At 38.3% G+C, this 15,293-nt stretch overlaps 2 protein-coding genes across 2 annotated transcripts in view; one reads left to right on the forward strand and one right to left on the reverse strand.

The window, feature by feature from the left end:
• The window catches only part of LOC141337280 (sodium/mannose cotransporter SLC5A10-like), a 39,352-nt gene that overhangs the window by 11,584 nt on the left and 12,475 nt on the right, over positions 1 to 15,293 (forward strand). The window contains exon 8 of the mRNA XM_073843070.1: positions 2,669 to 2,804. Within this exon, the coding sequence (XP_073699171.1) occupies positions 2,669 to 2,804 (136 nt within the window). The remainder of the gene's footprint in view (positions 1 to 2,668; positions 2,805 to 15,293) is intronic.
• Positions 21 to 13,066, reverse strand: LOC141337279 (protein FAM83G-like). The gene is made up of 5 exons (XM_073843068.1): positions 11,906 to 13,066; positions 7,471 to 7,638; positions 7,224 to 7,348; positions 5,233 to 6,439; positions 21 to 2,534 (listed from the first exon to the last, which is right to left on the reverse strand). The coding sequence occupies exons 1-5, from the start codon at positions 12,359 to 12,361 to the stop codon at positions 2,055 to 2,057; spliced, it is 2,436 nt and encodes an 811-aa protein (XP_073699169.1). The 5' UTR covers positions 12,362 to 13,066; the 3' UTR covers positions 21 to 2,054.

A 15,293-nucleotide genomic window follows, 5' to 3' on the forward strand; every position in this document is an offset into this window, starting at 1 on the left:
ACCCTAATAGATAAGGCTAACCTGGTTCTCACAACACAATGTAAAAAGCCTTGCGTAGAGGACACTATTGCAAATGTATTTTGCATGGGTTGTACTCTGCTAGAAGATTTTTTTTTTAAAACTGAAGTTTAAGAGAAGTTTTAGGAAAAAGATCTACCAAGCATGAATAGCTTTTTGCAAATGGATCTAATTCAAGGTAGACCCTTGCAGTTTGACGCAAATGATAATGAGGCTGATTGGCGTCAACTGAAGTCAATTGAGTCCTGCATCACTAAAACATCTCCAGATGATTCAAGTATATTCTTACAGAAACTGGGAGAATCATTGTGTGCAGACTAGCATCTTTAAAGTGCCTTGATTTGTTTGATCATTTGCTAAAAAACATGTATAAGAGTGGAAAAATGATATAAGATGGTAACACTTTCCTTCTCGAAAGTACAGTGCACATCACGTCTTTAAACAACAACAACAACATTCTTATATTACATTCTTATAACCTCATTACCAAGCAAAACCAAAAATTACTAATAGATTAAATTATTAAATTCATGGAAATACTGACAGAGTTGGAGTCCCCTCAAGACCCAGTAAATATGGGTTTGGTCTGGGTCTTATTACTTAGTTCTTCTGGTTGGGGGCTCAAATCTTGGTCTGGGTCTTGGATAAGGGTCTCAGTCATGACCACAGTCAATTCCCCACTGCACACCAAGTGGCTCAGTGCTGCAATAAATTCAGTGTTTTTCTGAATAAGTTTCAGCTTGTTAAAATGGACAGGTCTTGGTCTGAGTTTAGGTCCAGGTCTTAGGGGTCTTGGTCTGGATCTCGGAGGGTTTGGTCTTGACTCCAACTCAAAGGCTAGTTCTGAAGGCCTGTTCACACCAACAATTGTCAGAATAAAAAAAACAAAAAATTGCAGACCGGCTGAATTAAAATACAAATTCACCTTCTGACAGTAGGTGGCGTTTATGAAAAAAATGGAAAAACCCAGCTTTTTTTTTTTTTCAAAATATTTGTATAAAATATTCAGTTTGTGAGCACCACAAAGTCATAATTCTATATGCGACCCTGGACCACAAAACCAGTCATGAGTACCACAGGTATATTTGTAGCAATAGCCAAATATACACTGTATGGCTCAAAATTATTGATTTTATGCCAAAAACCATTAGGATATTAAGTAAAGATCATGTTCCATTAAGATATTTTGCAAATTTCCTAGCATAAATATATCAAAACTTAATTTTTGATTAGTAATATGCATTGCTAAGCACTTAATTTGGACAACTTTAAAGGCGATTTTCTCAATATTTAGATTTTTTTTGCATCCTTAGATTCTAGATTTTCAAATAGTTGTATCTCAGCCAGATATTGTCCTAGTAAACCATACATCAATGGAAAGCTTATTTATTCAGCTTTTAGTCCAGGGTCACATATAACAGCAGCAGTTCTGGTAATTAGCTCATCTTATTGGTAGACTTTTTCTTTTTCGCAATGCTAAAAGACGCCTCTCCATAAAGAAAGAATTGTTGCATTGACAGCATGCAAATGCTTGTATCAGTCTCAAGATGCATTAACAGGTGTTGATTAAAATGAAATGTTTCAATCGCAAGAAACATTCGTCTTGGTGTGAACATGCCTTAAAACAGTCTGATCTCCTCTGATAAAACCAGGGACAACTGCAGACTTTAAAAATAACTTGCTGCCAGTTTGTACCGTACTTTAACCTTTTCAACATCCTTTTCCCACAAGCTGAGACAATAATTAGTCAACAACGGGGTGAATGTGAAATCGCCATCACCATGGTCACAAATCCACCACCAAATTCTTGCACTAGTCCAGATTACTCAATAAAGGCATGTCAATAAAGAGTAAGACTGCTTTGAAGATTTTTTTTTTGTCATGGTCCAGAAAATGCCACTCGTATCAGTTCCAGTTGAACTCCAGTTGTAAAGTCTTTATCAGTGAAGACTGGTGGCTGCATCATTGCACATTCATGCCTTTGTACTCAATACAAAGTTGTTGTTTATTATCGGGAAAAAGCCACCATAAATCAGTTAATTTTTATTGTGCATCTGTGTCAGCAATTTATCCCCCAAAGCAATGACAGACACGTTTACTGGAACCTTCCCCCTGAGGTGGTTGCAGCCTGCGAGCTTAGATAAAGATATTCCTAATGGCACACAAGTCTCGACCCGTCTACGAGGAGACGGGGACTTTGTTTGAGAGGCCCGATGAGCGGGAGAGAGAGATTGAGAGTGTATGAGCCGCTGAGCGCGTGTTTGGCCGGTTCGCAGTCCATCTGCTGGATGGGTGGGCTTTGGTCTTCTAGGGGACCGGCCGGAGCGGTTTAGGTTTTTTTGGCCCGATCCATTTAAGGGGACGTCAGCATTTGCCTTCCCCTGCCAGTACCTGTGGCCCCCGATCACATGGGTGCTGCTTTTAGGAGGTCTATGGAAAACTCCAGGTTTAGCAATCACCACTTTGGCACGGCCATTAACGTCTCGAACTGGTGACTTGGAGACCATCTGGTTAAGCTGAAAGGGAGGAAGGTTTACGTGAGAAAGAAAAAGGATAAGAAGCCTTCAGGCATGATTTCAAATGTTTCAACAAATTATAAACTCTTCTGATAAATTATTGAAGTAATGATGGTTGATCTGTAACTTGGCAGGTAATCGTGCAGAGGTCTCTGTCAGCCAAGAATCTGAGTCACGCCAAAGGGGCGTCAATCTTTGCCAGCTATCTCAAGATGCTTCCCATGATCTTCATCATCCTACCTGGCATGATCAGCAGGGCACTCTACCCAGGTACTACACACACGCTCCAGCTGCTGTATCCGTTAGTGCTGCAAAAATTCAGTGCTATGTCATTTTGTGTACAAGCTTTCTCACCTGTTAAGCCTATAGAACCTATAGAAAATGGGGTCATGCCATATTAAAGTGGTCGAGCTGGTGGTTTGTTGCTGGTCTATCAGACCTAAACAAGATTGGACTACACTCTTCTGCATCAGCATCCACACAAAAACCAGCCACAACATTAAGGAGGGTAGTTCTATGCCCAAATAAATATTGATACTACACATCATACTTAACTCAAGCATTTTATTAAAACATTAGACATGATGGAAAAATAGGACAAGACTAAACATTGGCATTTGGCAAAGATTTGTAAGAACTATACAATAAAAAATAGGGATTTTAAATATCCAATATTAAAACTCTGTCCGTTTCACTGACAAACAATGAATAATTTTAATTATTGGTAACACTTTACAATAAGGTGTCGTTTGTTAACATTAGGTAATCGATTAACTAATATGATTGAACAATGAACAATACATTCATTAATCTTTGTTAATGTTAGTTAATAAAATACAGCCGTTCATTGTTTGTTCATGTTAGTTCACAGTGCATTAACAAACACAACTTGTGATTTTAATAATGCAAAAACGTACATTTTCAAAAATCATGTTTTTATTGTTAGTTAGCTATATTTATTTTAGTTATCTGAATAACCCAACTGGAGTTTGACTGAGATTAACTGGAATGCACAATGAAAAAACTTGATTTTTGAAAATTGTTTAAAAAATATGTTTTTGCATCTGCTTCTTCAAATGCTGAAATTAACATTAATTGTTCATCCTTCATGTTAACTAATGTAGTTAACTAATGGTAACTGATAAGCCTTATTGTAAAGTGTTTTCAAATTATTTAAATTAGTAGTTCACTTCAAAAGCAAACATTGTACTCACCCCATTGTCATCCAAGATGTTCGTGCCTTTTTTCTTCTGTCGTAAAGAAATTATTCTTTTTTGAGGAAATCATTTCAGGTATTATCTCCAGATAGTGGACTTCATAGGTGCCCAAAATGCAGTTTAAATAAAGCTTCAAAGGCCTCTAAATGATCCCAGCTGAGGAATAAGGGTCTTATCCAACGAAACAATCAGTCTTTTTTTTTTTTTTTTTTTTTAAGTAAATTTATATACTTTTTAACCTTAAATGCTCATCTCATCTAGCTCTGCCATCCTCATGCGTACTCTGTGTAATCTGGATCAATGCAGGGTAGGTCAAAAAACTCCCATCTCATACTCTCCTCCAACTTCAAAATCATCCTACATCACCGTTTTACCTTTTTTTGTAAAGGGCGTTTGACCTCCTTTGCATGTTTACTTTGTAAACAGTGGGTCGGTACTTCCACAGCGATGTTTTTACCCTAACTGTATTGACTGAATTACACAGAGTATGCATGTGCATGGCAGAGCTATTTGAGGTTAAAAAGCATAAAAATTTTATTTTATTTTTTTTAGAAAATGACCAATCATTAAGCTAGATAAGACCCTTACTCCTCAGGTGGGATCGTTTAGAGCCCTTTCAAACTACACTGAAACTGCATTTTGGAAATTCAAACTCGTTCCGCTATATGGAGATAATTCCTAAAATGTTTTCCTCAAAAAACATAACTTCTTTAAGGCTGAAGAAAGAAAGACATTGAACATCTTGGATGACAATGGGAAGAGTACATTAACTGTACATTTTTGTTCTGGAAGTGAACTGCTCCTTTAAAGACATGAAAATTTAAATATTAAAAACTAAACCCAATCATTATAGATGCTACAAATTTAGGCAAGTTAATTTAAACATACATTTATACTGTACGTAAAATGAACTTGCCTATATTTTTAGCTAAATTAAGTTTTTAAAGAATAACTTTAAGCAAGCAGAACCTAAATGCAAATCATTTTGTAATAGGGAAAAGCAAGCAAGCACAATATACAATATTGAGTGATACCAATTATGTACATATATTCACTGACATATTGTTTAACCCTAGACAAAAGTTTTCTGACACCTTTACCTCAAACATTTTAGTCATTGCCACATGTGCATTATTTTTTCAATTGGGAAATCCCACCAAAATGAGGATCTGAAAAACCTTAATAACATGCCATGTTCCGACTCTCGTCTGATACGCAGCTTCATTTACAATTTCCCCTTCTCCCAGTCACTACCCCCATACATATGTTTTAACACTTACAGCAGGTTCAGGCGTGCTGGAAATGTCAACAGAGTCCCGGAACGCACACCGGCACGCCCTTGTGCGTTCCATAACACACACGCCTGGCTTCTTTTCATCTACTTGAGACACTCCCAGCTTTATAGACTGGTAGAGTGAAGAGCCAGATCTGATAAAGCAACACTTTCACATTCAGTCACACTAAATCAAAGTCCAACCTACCTTTGTTTTATCTCTGTTCTGCAAGTTCAGGAGATTTTTCTCCACAGTGTTTTGCGCGACGTCTTCCGATCTCAAGTCCAGCATGGATTGAGAGAAGCGGGCCATCACGTTAAGTGCATCTCCGACATTGTGGTCTCCGACACGACCTGAACCCGTTAACCTTCCGTTAGGAAGTTTGTCGCTGCTATCGGAGTCAGTACATTCATAGTATTCATCTGACATGGTGGAATTCTCATCTTTATCCTTTAACGAATTTGCACAGATAACGGCGGTGCTGTCGGCATCGTTGTCTCGAGCGTCCGTGTTTTCATCCTTTGTCTGGTTTTGGTCCCTTCTGACTAAAGTGACCTCTGGGTCTTCAGAGCCCTCCGGTGTGTTAACCACCAACTGAATGGTGCGTGGCTTGGGCATAGGCATTTCCGAAGCTTGTTTGAATTCTGTTGGTTCAGGGTTGGACTGCTGCTCCTGTGAAGGAGGCTTGGGATTGGGTTCTTCTTGCTGGATTGGTGAGCTTGGCGAATGGGGTGTACTGGTTGGTGTATCCTGATCAGTCCCTGGCTGAGGTTGTGTGCTTGAGTGTACGTTTGCATCCGTTTTAGAAAACTGTGATGGTTTAGGACGAAGAATTGCCTTTTCTGGTAATGGCTCCTCAGGTGGGGCAGTATAAGGGTCTTTAAAACGGATTGCTTGAGATGTTTCAAACATTTGCGAGCGCATTAAATGCACCGGCGCTGGCTTGCTCGTATCACGGATATTAATAAACCCAATAACATCACTGGGTGGGTCTGGCTCTGGCCAGATGGGCAAGTAGAGAATAAGATCTGCCTTTGGCAGACCGACAAGTCCTGGGTGCTTTTGCGGCTGTTCTATCAGCTCCCGTTGAGGCTTGGAAAGCTGGACCATAGGATTCTTGGTGTTGCTGTTCTTGGCACTAGCCTTGTCTGAAGAGGCTTTGCTTGAAGCATCAATATTACATAATGCATATTTGGGGTTAATTAGTTTTCTTGCAACAGTTACAGAAACAGGGGGAGGGACTGCAATTGGGGCAGGGTCAGGCTCCGGAGGGTCCGCCAATGGGATTTTGCTAAGGTTGACCCCACGAGAGTTCAGGTATAGGTCGCGGAACTGCTTGTCAAAAGTTTCAACAGCCTGTCCTGTCAGGACTGTAACGATGTTGCGGTCCAAGCGAGAAGCGGTCCATGTAAAGCTGAAACATAAAGATGCCGAAGTCAGAAAAGCGGATAGATAAATAACATGCACAGCACATAATCACGTAAATTGTCATTTAACACCACTTTTGAGGTGATGGCATGTTTTCAGTGTGACAATAGCTCACAAGCTTTCTTGTTCTTGTTTTGTCTGTTCACACTTCCCTTTTCTTTATGTATCATGCCATATGATTGGTTTATTGGGTCAGTCTTGTGATTTGGTTATTGTTTGACTAGTCTTTTTTTGTTTAGCTTCTATTTTTATTGTTATGATACGGCCTTGTACATTTTGTGACCCTGGACCACAAAACCAGACTTAAAACCAGTCAATTTTGTAGAAATATAGACTTAAATACGCTTTCTATTGATGTAAAATTTGTTAGGATAGGACAATATTTGGGTGAGATGCAACTATTTGAAAATCTGGAATCTGAGAGTGCAAAAAAAATCTAAATATTAAGAAATTTGCCTTTAAGTTGTCCAAATGAAGTTCTTAGCCATGCATGTTAATAATCAAAAATTTGATATAGTTTTACAGTAGGAAATTTACTAAATATCTTCATGGAACATTATCTTTACTTAATATCCTAATGATTTTTGGCATTAAAGGAAAAATCGATAATTTTAACCCATACAATGTATTTTTTGCTAAATATAGGCCTACCCATGCTACTTATGACTGATTTTGTGGTCCAGGGTCACATATATCCTTACAGTCTAGTGTGACTGGCTTGCACTGAAGAAACACAGTTTCATGCACATGTACATACACACAACACAAACCTGTATGATCCAGACACAGCACGATCTCCATCCACAAACATGAATTTCTGACTCAACGAGCCACACACCTTCTGAGCGGAGCGTGTATAGAATTCTGCACCACCGATGCATCGCACCCGCAGATGCTATAAATACAAAATTGTTATTCATACACATACACAAACACACCCAAACTACATAATCATCTCAAAACATTGCATTACATAATATAATACAATCTACATTAAAGCATGTGTCTTCAACTCACATTGAGGTGTCCTCGGTGCATGTTGGCTCTCTCACACATAAGTAGGAAGTCCTGTACAGCTGCAATATCTATAATAATGTATATAGCTACTTTCTTTCTAAATCCAGCCTCTATTAGATCCTTAAAAATGTCGACGTCTGTAAAAACGTCCATTACCACCGCAATCATCTGCAAAAACAAAAAAGGTTCTGTATTATTTCTCAGTGTAAAAATGACTATACACAAACAGGTGAAATCCCAATTACAATTCTATTGTACGCATGGAGTATGTTCTCTTTATTAAGAAAACAACATGATGTAGCCACAAAACAATTCCTACACGCCCTAAATCTGTTGTACTGTACCTATTAAGACATCTCATTATAAGCTCTCATTGTGCAAAATGTCTTTGGATAAAGGAATCTCTTTGATTGAGTATTTGAAAGAGAGAGAGCAAGAGTGAGTGTGTCCTAAAGAGATAGGGGGAGGAAGAGAATTTCTGCCAGTATGTGTCACGGGCCGAACTGCTGGCGAGCTTTTGCAAGTTCTGACATGACAAATGAGTCAGTTGGAAACCAGTAAGATTGTGAAACGTGATGGATATTTGGGCATTCAACAGGTTTCGTTTATTTTCTGCTGAACTCAATTCATTCCTAACAATTCCAGGTTATCTTTTTAAAAATTAATCAGCTTGTAGGAGAAGCTTTGTGTTGAATAGTCTGTGTTGACATACATAAGCATAGAAGCTCTTTTGCTTTGTTAAAGCCGTAACACCCCCCTGATGTTGCCATTGATAATTGCTAATGATAACTGGTAAAATTGTAATTTATTAATGTATGAGTATTTAGCATCTTAACGACAAATCTAAAGAGATCCCTGAGATGGGAAACTCAGAGTTTTCGGTTTCAGAACAGCTGAACAGAGTTAGTTCAGTCCACTCTGTGTAGGTTGACTCTGGGTTTAGCACGTGAACCCAGACTATGAAAAGCCCTGATCAATGGAGCTCCAAAATTATGATTCACCATGGCAACAGCTCCCGCCAAAAAGACGTCTGCATACTTTGAGTCAATGCTTAACTTTTTTTTTAAATCACTGTTGTAATATAAAAGAAAAAAAAACTGCAGAACGGTAGGTTATTGAACTAATATTAATTTTCATGGTATCCAAAGGCAAAGAAAACAAAAATGGAAATAAAACAGCTATAAAAATGCAATTCAATCAGGTAAAGCTTTAACCATAAAAGGTTCATGGGTGTAGGCTACTGTGACTTTACAAACATTTGACATATTAAATAAATATCATTCAGTGTCTATTTCAATGTGCAGCAGCTTTTTCCACATAGTCTAATGCTCTTTTCACATAATTAAATACTCTCTAATCTAAATGGTTGCATTTCTTAATTAGAGTAATGAAATTAACATTTGACTTTATTCAGCCAACAGCAAGAAGGCTTGCAAAATAATAAAGAACAGATGAAATGAAGATGGCCACAATACCAAGTATTTTAAGAATACTAAAATCATAATTATAGAATAATGTTGCTCATAAAGAGCGTTAGAGTAAGGCACACTTTCTTTACCACTCTACATAGAGTGGCCGCACAAATGTGCTCTACATCCCTGCTGTTAAATAGAAAACTACCATTTAAAAATGCTACTGCTCAAATAAATACATGCAGCATGCACTTGGATATGGCAACAAAAAAATCTAAATAATCCTGTATATATATTAATAAAATAATTAGTGGTGGGCAGTTATCGGCGTTAACGTGCTGCGTTAACGTGAGACTCTTATCGGGCGATAAAAAAAATATCGCCGTTAATCTATTTTCAAAGTTGGGTTGGGAGCTGGGTCTAAACTACGCAAGATATGATGACTTTCACCTTGATATTTTAGCACGGATGACATATACCTAGTGGAATTGCACTGTAGGGGGCGAGAACGAGTCTTCAACTTCTGTGAAATTACCACATCAAATGAGACGTGCAGACATGGATGCAGTTATGAAGCCGCTTCAGGGCAGGTGCGTTGCTAGACCCTATTTACTGGGGCACGTGAGTTATCATTAACTTTGATAATCCCGAAATAAAGACATTAAACTATATGCAACAACTGAATTGACGCTTCTAAAAGCAACGCAGTTTAATCGAAGACTATGCACGCATATAGGCTATCCATGCCCGTGCGCGTCTGTGTATTTAACGGCTACGCGCACGTCGTGCAGCCTTTTGCGCAGAAGTACTTGGTTACACAAGTTTGTATAGGTAATTATGTTGTAAATGCAATTATCAAGCAGTTTGTGATGCATTTTGGAAACAGGAGATGAGCACCTGATCTAATGCGCCACCTGGCCCGTTCTCGAAGACTTACTTTTAGTCATTATTTGGGTAGCACCATTATTCTGAATGCCTTCAGCAGAATTCAAATTAGCCATTTTAATCTAGATTAATCTAGATTAATTCCAAGATTTAATCTAGATTAATCTAGATTAAAAAAATTAATCTATGCCCACCCCTAAAAATAATCCTTTGTATAAAAGGACATGCCGTTATTGTGTCTGCATGTCTGCATTAATATGTGTCTGCATGATGAAATTGTGTGTAATGAATGAATGCACCTGCACTGCAAAAATAGCTAAATATAGTAGTTCACTTTCAGAACAAAAATTTCCAGATAATGTACTCACCCCCTTGTCATCTGAGATGTTCATGTCTTTCTTTCTTCAGTCGTAAGAAAATGGTGTTTTCTGAGTAAAACATTTCAGGATTTCTCTCCATATAATGAACTTCTATAGTGCCCCCAAGTTTGAACTTCCAAAATGCAGCTTCAAAGGGCTCTAAATGATCACAGCTGAGGAAAAAAGGGGCTTATCTAGCAAAATTATGGGTTACTTTCTAAAAAAAATTACAGTTTATGTCATTTTCAACCTTAAATGCTCGCCTTGTTTAGCTCGGCAAGACGAGCGTTTGAGATTAAAAAGTATAGAAATTGTTAATTGTTTTTAGGTAAAATAACCGATCGTTTTGCTAGATAAGACTCTTCTTCTTCAGGTGGGGTCATTTAGAGCCCTTTGAAACTACATTTTGGAAGTTCAAACTCGGGAAGTCCACTATATGAAGAGAAATCCTGAAATGTTTTCCTCAAAAAAAAAAAAACACCATTTCTTTATGACTCAAGAAAGAAAGACATGAACATCTTGTATGACAAGGGGTGAGTACATTATCTGTAAATTTAACTTCTGAAAGTGAACTACTCCTTTAAAACAAGATGCATTTTCTACAAGAAAAAATTATATTAGGTATTTAGTCGTTAAAGTATATTTTTCTTATTTTTCAAATTATCTTCCAATTGGGTAAGAACAAGAATAATCGTGTTTCCATTTGCATTAAGATTATTTTTCTTGTTTTAAGTAAAATGCACTAATTTAAAAACACTCACTAAAAATAATTTTTGCAGCGTAAATTTATGAATGAGGTATTTAAACATCACTTACACTTTAAAAAGGGGGAGGAGACCATGAGAAACTCTGGGTTTACCGAATAAAACCTGCTCCTGACCAGGTTCACAGAGTAAATTACCAAGGTAACTGACTCTGAGTATAAGTTACCTTTCTTTCAGAAACAGGCTTGACTTCCCTGCTTTCTCAGGTTTGACAAACCTCCCATTCTGAAATTTCAGGGTTGACATACTCAGAGTTTTTACTTAACCTCCTTTCTGAAACAGGCCCCAGGGGTCTCCAAACTTGGCCCTGGAGGGCCAGCATCCTGCAAAGTTTAGCTTCAACCCTAAATAAACACACCTGAACCAGCTAATCAAGGTCTAATTATGCTAAAAACTTCCAGGTAGGTGTGTTGAGTTGCAAGTTGGAGCTAAACTCTGCAGGACACTGGCCCTCCAGGACCGAGTTAGGAGGCCTCTACTTAAAAGTTATTCAGAACTTTTTATAGCCATAGTAACCGATGGCTGCCTCAGCGTTTTTCAGTAGTTTTAGACTACACGTCATCAAAATAAGTGAACACTGTCATTATTTAGCAATTTAGTATAATTTTACATATCACAAATATGTAACAAAATATGTTAGTAAATCTGTGAGTAAAATAAAACTGTAGGCTATGAAAAGACTGCACGGAGAATTAATGTAAAAAAAAAAAAAAAAAAAGTTTTTCAATGCTGACTTTAAAGAAGTCTCTTCTGCTCACCAAGACTGCATTTATTTAATTCAGAGTACAACAAAGATTTTACATTGTGAAATATTTTTCACTATTTAAAATAACTGTTTCCCATTTTAATATTCTAAAATGTAATTTATTCCTGTGATTTCAAAGCTGAATTTCTAGCATCATTAGCCTACTCCAGTCACATGAACCTTCTGTTCTTTTTGAGAGTGTACGGTGTTTCTGTGGCTGACTGACCATACAATCGAGCTTTTCAAGTTTCTCTAGTCTAGTTCACCCACCTTCTGTGCCTGCGCGATGGCCTTTCTCACAACCTCTTTTATATGCGTCTGTCCGTCCAGTGGCGGCTGCGTGTACACATTGACGCGCGTCACTCCGCGGTAAGAATTGCAGTCTGGCCATCCGAGGTCCAGATTCGGTATAGAGGTATCAGAGCGGTCCGGCCAATACTGCAAAGAAAACGTTTCATCTCCCACTGTCATACCATCTGGTTTCTGATGCTCAGAACCGGGTTTATAATCTTCTATGCTCCGACGCAACCGCTCGAGTTCGGGTTCCGACAGGAAAGGACGCAGTTCGTGCTCTTTCACAAAGGCGTCAAACGCGTCGCGTCCTTTGGAAATAAGCGATTCAATCGCAAGCCGCTGATCCTCGCTGTAAAAAAACTCCGGTTTGGATTCATTCAGACGCCAGTTCACATGATTGTCATCAAGACACTGAACCTGAGAGAGAGCCATAGCGTTTCCACACACAATCCGAATTAAAGCGGATTCTTACTTCTTCTCGTCGTTATTAAAGTCTCACTGTAATTCCAGAAAAGTATAAACTCTTCGTAAAGTTTGTTCTTCAGTTAACTAGCTCCTTTCGTGATCGAGGTAAAGGGTTTCCATGGTAAAGTCAAACCGATTTCGTGGTCAAATAAAGCGGCTCAGCGATAACTTACGCATCAAAAAGCTCGTTTTCTCATAAAAATAAAGGCGGTATTGTTTCTTGAAATTATAAAAGATGTTATTTGATCATGTTTCCCCGAGCAGAGTCCTAGTTCAGCACAGGACGCAGTTGACCGCTGAGCCGGAGATCATCTTTCAGTTAACCAACAGGTAGAATAGAACAAAGCATCTCCACAGGCTCTAGTGATTAGACACACCTCAGTCACCTGACCGGGAGGGGCACCAATACACACACACACACACACACACACACATACATACATATACACACACGCGCGCAACAGACTCCAGCCAGTCCGACTGGATACGAGTTTAGGGTCTTCCACAAAAGCACAGACCCTGGAAACATTCGACACCGATGAGAAAAACAAGCTTCCGCATTGTTGAAAGTTAAACAAAACTTTCGGTTTCTTCTACGTTTCGTTTCCCGATTTAAATAATGTCTTGAGTTGTTATCCAGTAAGGTCCTGTGGGTCTTTTGTGTTACTTTGCCCTACTTCTGTGGAGCTGGAAAGAGGAAGAGGCCGGACGTCTGGATGCATGAGACAGATGACGCGGCGTGCCGGCCGAATTTTACACTGTTGAGTCAACAGTTACGTGGGTTTGGGCGGGGTATCCGGGAAGAAAAAAAGTAGCAGGAAACCGAAGAAAGCGAAACAGACACTTCCTATTTCCTTACCCACCGACTTTGTATAAGTATCTTAGCAGCTGCAGACATTTAAATTCACAAGTAGGGCTAGTTGTCACGCGTGGAAGTTGCCACAATAAGTTTGTTTCAGTAAATATACAATTCTGAACCCATTTGCATTAATGTTATTTTCTTCTTCTTCTTCTAGCAATGGTTTATTAAATAGCCTATTCAGACCGTTTCTGTTTGATACACTATACTGACAAAACTATTGGGACAACCCCTTCGAATGAATAGGTTTGACTACCATAGTCATTTCCATGAGTACAAATCTTAAAGTTTAAGCATATGATGATATTTTAGGGAGTTGCGTGCTTCTAATTTTATAGCAACAGTTTATTAAAATATTAATATTGAAAGATTAATTTATAAACTCTTAAATACTTTAGGTCAAAGGGGTTCAGCTGCCAAAAACACTTGGGAATCCCTGGCCTAAGTAATAACCAAAATAATAATAATAATAATTAGTTACAATTATGAAACAAACCATTAATGAAAATGCAAATAACAAAAGTAGTAACACTATATCAAATTCCTATATCAAATGATCAGATACACTATATTGCCAAAGGTATTGGGGCACCCCTTCTAATGAACAGGTTTGACTACTTTAGTACAAAAAAATGTAAGTACAAAAATTTTAATATTTAAGCATATAATGATATTCTAGGGAATTGTGCGCTTCTAATTTTATAGCAACAGTTTCAGAGCCTTTTCTATTCTGACATGACAATGCCTTTGTGTATAAGGCAAGGTTCAAATAGAAATGATTGATTCAGTCAGTGTGGAAGAACAAGCCAAGTCCTAATCCCAGCTGAACACCTCTGGTGTGATTTATACAGGCCTTGAGCCAAAATCTCATCACCAAACACCAATGACTTGTACATGCACTACCCTTCTTTAGAACAGAAAAAGGCACTTCCAAAACCTTGGCAACATATATGGAAACATAATTAATGTATTTAAAAATTGTATTCCCATCTCTGTTGCAAAAGTTTTGGATTTGTCTGTACTCATACGTACAAGTCATTGTTGTTTGGTGATGTGTTTTTGGCTCAAGGTCTGCATTTAAAGTCAAACCGGAGGTGTTTAGCTGGGATTAGGACTTGGCTTTATCCACCCATTCAAGTTCTTTCACACTGACTGAATCATTTTGATATGAACCTTGTCTTGTACACAGAGGCATTGTCATGTTAGAATAGAAAAGGCTTCCATCCAAACTGCTGCTGTAAAATTAGAAGCACACAATTCCCTGGAATATCATTATATGCTTAAATAGTAAGATTTGTACTCATGGAAATTACTGAAGTAGTCAAACCTGTTCATTAGAAAGGGGTGTCTCAATACTTCTGGCAATATGGTGTATATTTGATAGTTTGATATAGGACTTGTGTGTTACTACTAGTGGTGGGCCGTTATCGGCGTTAACGTGCTGCGTTAACGTGAGACTCTTATCGTGCGATAAAAAAATATCGCCGTTAATCTATTCTCAAATTTGGGTTGGGAGCTGGGTCTAAACTACGCAAGCTATGATGACTTTCACCTTGATAGTTTAACGCGGATGTATACCGAAGACTATAGAATATGGTCGCGCGTTTACGTCTCCTCCGCCAAAACACAGACGGGATCGCGTCGTCCTCCATTCATAAAAACCGAATCTACTATAGCGCGAAATGCCACGTAAATTCGTAGTTTTTTGGATTCATAAATCAAATGTTGGTCTGTCACTTAATTCAAATCGCCATATGGACTAGTGTATGTGAAAACTGAAATGCAAAAAGACCGTTTTAATATGAATCCGGTATGTTCCGTTTGCCTAGCTGTATGTATGAATGATGGAGACGAGCTTTTACTACACGCATACTGAAACACACGTGACGCTGAACAGATAAACTCAATCTCCAAAACTGCTGTGAGTGTCACTTTTACCGTTTCATTTGAGAAAACTAGCATCATATCATACTGTATTCACAGAAACTTCACGGCAACCGAGAAGCCCCTGTCTGCAGCCTGCAGATCGAGGCGGGGCTG

Source organism: Garra rufa, chromosome 6 (genome assembly GCF_049309525.1).
Source record: "Garra rufa chromosome 6, GarRuf1.0, whole genome shotgun sequence".
Taxonomy (NCBI): Eukaryota; Metazoa; Chordata; class Actinopteri; order Cypriniformes; family Cyprinidae; genus Garra; species Garra rufa.

Bases quoted from the DNA above. Each gene is read 5' to 3' on its own strand.
- LOC141337279 (XM_073843068.1), bottom strand. From the start codon at position 12,361: ATGGCTCTCTCTCAGGTTCAGTGTCTTGATGACAATCATGTGAACTGG. The intron at 7,639-11,905 runs GTGGGTGAACTA...TTGTTTTTGCAG, and splicing joins CCATCGCGCAGGCACAGAAG to ATGATTGCGGTGGTAATGGA. The intron at 6,440-7,223 runs GTTTGTGTTGTG...TTTATGTTTCAG, and splicing joins GCTGTGTCTGGATCATACAG to CTTTACATGGACCGCTTCTC.